A 6,225-nucleotide genomic window follows, 5' to 3' on the forward strand; every position below is an offset into this window, starting at 1 on the left:
GGACCAGAGCTAAGCCCTCACCTGGATGAGGCCCCATGGTCCTCGCACCCCACCCCTCTCTGCAACACGCAGAAGGGGGAGGAGAAAATAATCAACTCAACTGAAGCCTCCATTGAGGAGCAGGCCTGTTGCTCCAGGATCCGTAGGAGCCCCTCCACAGCCTGACCATTTCCCTCCCCCTCCTCCTGCCCAGGAAAGGAGAAAGAACCAGAAAAATGACCCTCAGGAGGGTTAGGTTGAGGGCCAAGGAGGTGGGGTGAAGGCAGAGCCAAGCCCCCTTCCCCAACTCACCATGGTCCCAGAACAAAGGACAGGAGGCTGAGAGGTGCTCAGGCCACCCCCACCTTGGGGCCAGTCCCTGCTAGGCAGCCTACCAGGCCCATAGGCGCCCAAGCCCACCCAGACCCAGGAGGGCCTCCTACTTCATCACAGTCTGCGACTTCTCCCCTTTCTATCCTGCATCTCCTCCACAGCCTTGAAGTGTGCGTGGGCAGTGAGCCGCTCTCTCTCACCCCCAGTCCAAAGCCATGAAGACCCCTAAAGTTCCGGGCTCTTAGACTCTCAGTCCTGAGCCACCCCCTCAATCCCCGGGGTCTGGGCTCCACTCGCCTCTATTCTTGTCTCTGCCTGAGCGCCCAGGCCCCCAGATGCCCCCTTCACTTATGAGCAAATGTCAACTGCAACCCCAAGGGCCCCCAGACCAAGGCCCCGCCCCCTCTTTTTCTTCACGGCTTGCAGCGCCCTAACCCTTTCCGCTGATACCATCCGAAGACCCCCTTTCCTAATTCCCCTTCTCCGGGACCCCCTGTCATGTCCTCCCAGGCCGGCGCCCCTCCAGGGGAGCCTCCGCCTCAACCTGACCCCTCTCCTCTGCAGGCCTCCTTTATCCCTTGATCCTTCCCATTCCTAGCCTCCTTTTCTAAACGCATACCCTTCCTAAGCCCCCTCTCTGCGCCCCACCCCAAGACCCTTTTTCCAGACCCGCGGAGCCCAAGCGCCCGTTCCCCAGATTCTGCCATCCCAGGCCCCCTCCTCAAAGTCGCAGCGCCCCGACATCTTCCTCTCCAGCTGAGGGGCCGAGAAGCCCACCCCAACCCCCCGCCCCCGACTCAAGACTCCAGGTCCCAGTCGCCACCTCCAGTTCGGGAGCCCGGGCCCCCAGCACACCGTATACGTGTCCACGAGCTCAGAGCCCACGACGCGCGCCGTCTTGGCCGGCTCGGCCTCCCGCTCGGGCCCGAAGCTGCGCGCCGCCGCCGCCATGTTCCGGGCTCGGTCGCCGCCGCCGCCCGGCGCAGACTGGCAGCAGTAGGGGGCGGGGTCAGCGTCCCACCGCCCCCTGGCCCCCGCCGCCCCCCGCCCCCGGCGCGAGCCGTGCGGCCATGCCGGCCCCGCCGCCTTCTCGCGCCCCCGCCCCACTCCGCCCCGCTCACGTAATTGACAGCTGGGGCCCGCGGCGCGCGTGCGCAGGCCGCTTGGGACGGTTCGATTGCGTAATCGGTCCCCGGGGCCCCGCCCGCCGCGCGCCTTGCAGCTCGGGAGAAACCGAGGCTCGGGCAGGAATTGCTCTGGGCTCTGGCACTCGAAAGGGATGGCCCTGCACCTTCCGTGGCAAGTCACTGCCACGCCTGGCCTTAGTTTCCCTCTCCGCAAAAGCGACAGTAATTACATCTCACCTACCTCTTGGTCTCATTCCCTGGAGTGTGTTGAAGGAGGATCTGATTTGTAACTCTGGGCTAGTTCTTAACCTCTGCAAGACTCAGATATCTCTGTCAAATGGACTTTCTAGAGAATTGAGTGGGTTAATCCATGCAATGGCTGGCAGGCAAGGCAGGGAACTGGTGTAGGCTCTGTGACTTCCCAGGTGGGTCAGTGGTAAAGAATCCGCCTGCCAAACAGGAGACGCAGGTTCCATCCCTGGGTCGGGAAGATCCCGTCGAGGAGGAAATGGCAACCCACTCCAGTATTCTTGCCAGGAAAATATCCCATGGACAGAGGAGCCTGGCAGGCTACAGTCCATGAGGTCACAAAGAGTCAGGCATGACTGAGCCACTCAAAACCAGCTGCGTGAAGGACGTGGAGGGGTTAGGTGGAAAGGATATGTGCTGGCCATCTGGCACAACACCCCCAGATGGTATCCTACCAGAGCTCAAAATGAGGGGGTGACAGATTGGCGCTGGACTCAGGAACTACAGTGCTGGAAAAGGGAAGCATGGGCACAGAGAAGGAGCCCTAACCCAGGTCCAGAAGAGGTAGCGACCCAACTGGAGAGGGAGAGTCTCACACAGACGAGGCATCTGTTGGTGTATTTGTTGACTGGTAGAGTGCATTTCAGCCTAGACCTAGTACTTTTCTCCCTGAGGAGATGACAGGTCTGGGGAGCGGCTCCTCTGGCACCCTTGACAGAAGGGCTCCAAACCGCACTCTCTTGAGGTAGGCCAGTGCCTTCCTTCTCCACGAGTCCCACAGCACCACGATCCGAGCTTGGCACTCGAGGCTTCTCTTGGCAGGGTCCTCCACTCCCAGCTTCTTTTTGCATACTGCTGCAGGAAAGTGAAGTCACTCAGTCGTGTCTGACTCTTTGCGACCCCAGGGACTGTAACCTACCAGGCTACTCTGTCCATGGGATTTTCCAGACAAGAGTACTGGAGTGGGTTGCCATTTCCTTCTCCAGGGAATCTTCCCAACCCAGGGATCTAACCCGGATCTCCCGCATTGCAGGCAGATGCTTTACCATCTGAGCCACCAGGGAAGCCCAGAGGGCTTTAGTTTAAGTCAGGAGCTGCCAAGTCAGCCAGACCTGAGCAAGTCACCACCCCTCCAGGAGCCTCACCCACCTCCTTGGTTGGATAAGAGTTGTGTTGCTGATCTGGGGGCCTGGCCTGGGGGCCTGGCCTTGCAGCTCCTGCCTGTCTGGACTCATGTTTTCATTCATTCCAAAAACCTTTCCAGAGAGTCTCCTGGGGGAATGGGGGACAGAGGGAAAGAGCTCTGGTCCTTGTAGCCCTTCATCTGCTCCTTGCCCTGGGCAGAGGACACAGGGACTCAGGCCAGTGTGAGATCACCAGGGCCAAGGGGAGGGAGTAGAGGATATTGCAGGCAGGGGTGGGCTGGGTCGGGAATGCGGCGGGGCTAGGCTATTTAAGCCCAGGGCCGCTGGCAACCCCAGCAGCCTGCCCTGTGAGCCGCCAGTATGGATGACATCTACAAGGCTGCGGTAAGGGATGGGCCTGGGCAGGACTGGGGTGGGCATACCCTTTGGGGCCTGGGGTGGGCGTACCCACTGGGGGCTCAGGGGCAAGGTCACCCTAAGGAGGTGGTGGGGACCCAGGATAGAGTCCACTAACTTTCAGCCTAGACCTTCAAGGGGCCGGTTGGTCTGGCATTCCAGGGTGTAGAAGGGGTGAAGAGTTTAGGATCTGGGGGGAACTATCAGGGTTGATGGAGGAGGACATCAAAGCTATAGCATCATGTCCAGCCTGGTATCCAAATGTCTGTAGCCTGTGTCACTGTCTCTGGGACACACCTCTCTGCATTTGTGTGTCTGGTCTGTCTCTTTGTTCCTCCCAAGCTCTCCTTCTGAGGCTCTGTCGCTGTTTCCCTCTCCACATTGCTGCCCCTCACATTCGGCTCCTCACCCATCCAATCCCCCACCACCCCCTTGGCTGGCTGAAGGTGCTCTGGAGGGTGGGACAGGGGTTGTGAGGAGGGGGCTGCAGAGGGCTCTGAAGCTTGACACAGGCACAGAGGGACTAGGAGGGAATAACAGACCTGGGGCGCAGCCCCTGTTCAGCCTGGCAGGCTCAGGGCTCAGTGGCTCAGCTAAGGAGAAGGGCTAGAGGGTGGTCACCTTTTCTTGGTCACCCCAAGTCCCTGCAGAGGCCACTGAGGGGCTTCAGATGCTATTCCAACCTGGGAGTGGGGGTGTTGCTGACCTCCGTCCACCACAGAGACAAGGACATCTGACCCAGACAGCTGCGCGCAAGGGAACCCCTACCTCAGCTCCAGGAAGTACGGACCCCCTCCTGGGCAGGAAAGGCTACAGCTGGCTCTGGGGGTGCCCCTGTCTTTCCTGCAGGAGTCTGTGGAGCTGGGAGAGGGGCAGCCCTCCACCCCGTGCCCATACAAGGCCTGGCGGGCCAGGGACTAATTTTGGCTCTTGAGACACCAGGAGGCCAAGGGGCCAGATAACGCTGCCCCACCCCCTGCATGCCAGAGTCCCCAGAACAATCACCAGGTTTAACTTTGTCCCCCGTTAAAAATAGCCCAGTGGCCACCGGTCAGGTTACAGCGGGTGGCTTTGCCTACCCCCGCTGTGGTTTTATTGTCCGAACCTGAGGGACAGCTGCCCCTCCGGCCACCCAGCTTGGGTTTCAGCAGGGGGGCTGAAAGGACACTGAGAGGCCAACTGGCTATTGTTATTCGGGGTCACCTTGGTCCTGGAGAGGGCGCCCACCTGCCACCCTGGCCCTGAGCCCAGCCTCAGGGAGGCGAGCTGGGTCACCTCAGGGCTTGGGGACAGGCTGGGAGAACTGAGGCCTCTGCTCTGTGACCTGGGAATGGCCTGCCTCTTCCCGGCTTCAGTCTTCCCACCTGTGGAATGGGCTGGTTTCCTCGACAGCAGCCAAGGTCTGAGCCTGAGACTTCTTTTCTTCTCTAGGTAGAGCAGCTGACAGAAGAGCAGAAAAATGGTGAGTGCCCCAACATGGCTGTGGGGAAACAGTGGGGCCCAGCTGGGGGAGCGTGAGGACCCCAGGCTGCAGGCCCGAGGCTGGGGTCCCCCTCCCGGTCACCCCAGAGGTCTCAGAGGGGAGCAGCAGGTTAGCAGGCGGCCCTCGGCGTCTGGCCTTCAGGGTTCTTGACTGAGCCATGCTGCTCTGCTTCCCCTCCTCTCCTCCTGGACACAGAGTTCAAGGCAGCCTTTGACATCTTCGTGCTGGGCGCTGAGGATGGCTGCATCAGCACCAAGGAGCTGGGCAAGGTGATGAGGATGCTGGGGCAGAACCCCACCCCTGAGGAGCTGCAGGAGATGATTGACGAGGTGGATGAGGACGGTGAGCCCCTTTGCCCCTCCCCAGGCCCCCAACTCTGGGAGGACTTGAACCCTGGCCCTGCCACTTCTTACTTTGCACCCTTAAAGGAGCTGTTTGGCCCCTCTGATCCTCAACCATATCATCTATGCAATGGGCGCAGTAATCACACTCGCCTCACAGAGTCACTGAGAGGATTCAGTGAGAACACCACCGGGGTCAGTGTCCAGGGCAGGGCCAGCCATCCTGAGCACCACCCTTTAATGGTGTGCCGCCCTCTCCCCCAGGCAGCGGCACAGTGGACTTTGATGAGTTCTTGGTCATGATGGTTCGCTGCATGAAGGATGACAGCAAAGGAAAGTCTGAGGAAGAGCTTTCAGACCTCTTCCGCATGTTTGACAAGTGAGTGCGTGAGCCTGGACCTCCGACCCTGGCCCTGGCAGAGCTGGGCAGAGGGGGACAGCTTTGTGACCTTGGCCTCCATCTCCCGTTCTGCACAATGAGGGAATAGGATGCCCCATCTCCTGGTGGCCCTTCCCTGCTTCCCAGGGTCACAAGCAGGGCTGTTTTGCCCCCTCCCCCTGCCCCTAAAATGGGCTCTGAGGCCCCTCTCACCCAACTGGCAGAAATGCTGACGGCTACATCGACCTGGAGGAGCTGAAGATAATGCTTCAGGCTACAGGGGAGACCATCACAGAGGACGACATTGAGGAGCTCATGAAGGATGGTGACAAAAACAACGATGGCCGCATTGACTACGATGGTGAGTGGGTCCCTCTGAATCCCCCTGCCCGCGCCCTGCCCAGGCCCCATGTCTAACCTATGCCCGTCTGTCTCTCCACAGAATTCCTGGAGTTCATGAAGGGGGTGGAGTAGACACCAACCTTCACCCAGAGCTGCCTGTACCACCTTCCAACTCCAGCTGGGCCCCGGGACTGCGGGCAGAGGGCCAGGGTCCCCAGGATGTGAACTTGGGTGTGTCCTTGACAAAGGGCCCTCCATGACTACCTCCCTCAGCACTGTCCTAGCCAATAAAATCGTGCTCCTGGAGGCCTGGTGTCCAGCTTTCATTCCCCCATCTCCACCAGTGGCCTCTCCTGCCCTGACCGCTGCCTTCCCTGTCCCAGAACCCATGCTCTCACCACCCTCGCACCCCGCCTTCTACAGCTCAGAGACCACCGTGCTCCATACCCAC

At 60.3% G+C, this 6,225-nt stretch overlaps 2 protein-coding genes and 1 long non-coding RNA gene across 6 annotated transcripts in view; 1 reads left to right on the plus strand and 2 right to left on the minus strand.

Moving 5' to 3' along the window:
• The window catches only part of NISCH (nischarin), a 57,943-nt gene extending 56,481 nt beyond the window's left edge, over positions 1-1,462 (minus strand). For 2 of the 3 annotated variants that reach the window (XM_069562129.1, XM_069562127.1), the window contains exon 1: positions 1,168-1,447. In XM_069562129.1, coding sequence (XP_069418230.1) covers positions 1,168-1,263 — 96 coding nt within the window. In that variant the 5' untranslated portion in view covers positions 1,264-1,447. Of the gene's footprint in view, positions 1-1,167 lie in introns of all 3 variants that reach the window. The other variant, XM_069562130.1, reaches the window with a different exon arrangement.
• Positions 1,463-2,287: 825 nt separating this feature from the next.
• LOC138424823 (uncharacterized) lies at positions 2,288-5,892 on the minus strand. 2 transcript variants are annotated; one of them, XR_011250979.1, is made up of 3 exons: positions 4,594-5,892; positions 2,838-2,960; positions 2,288-2,543 (listed from the first exon to the last, which is right to left on the minus strand). It is a non-coding gene; the product is annotated as an uncharacterized lncRNA (long non-coding RNA). The 2 variants fall into 2 exon arrangements; XR_011250980.1 differs by having other exon boundaries at positions 2,834-2,960; positions 4,594-4,681.
• Positions 2,934-6,080, plus strand: TNNC1 (troponin C1, slow skeletal and cardiac type). The gene is made up of 6 exons (XM_069562239.1): positions 2,934-3,217; positions 4,661-4,691; positions 4,908-5,054; positions 5,318-5,432; positions 5,657-5,793; positions 5,875-6,080. Exons 1-6 carry the CDS (start codon positions 3,194-3,196, stop codon positions 5,904-5,906), a joined length of 486 nt encoding a protein of 161 aa, XP_069418340.1. The 5' UTR covers positions 2,934-3,193; the 3' UTR covers positions 5,907-6,080.
• Positions 6,081-6,225: the final 145 nt, after the last annotated feature.

The sequence above is a fragment of the Ovis canadensis genome, chromosome 19, assembly GCF_042477335.2.
Source record: "Ovis canadensis isolate MfBH-ARS-UI-01 breed Bighorn chromosome 19, ARS-UI_OviCan_v2, whole genome shotgun sequence".
Lineage (NCBI taxonomy): Eukaryota > Metazoa > Chordata > Mammalia > Artiodactyla > Bovidae > Ovis > Ovis canadensis.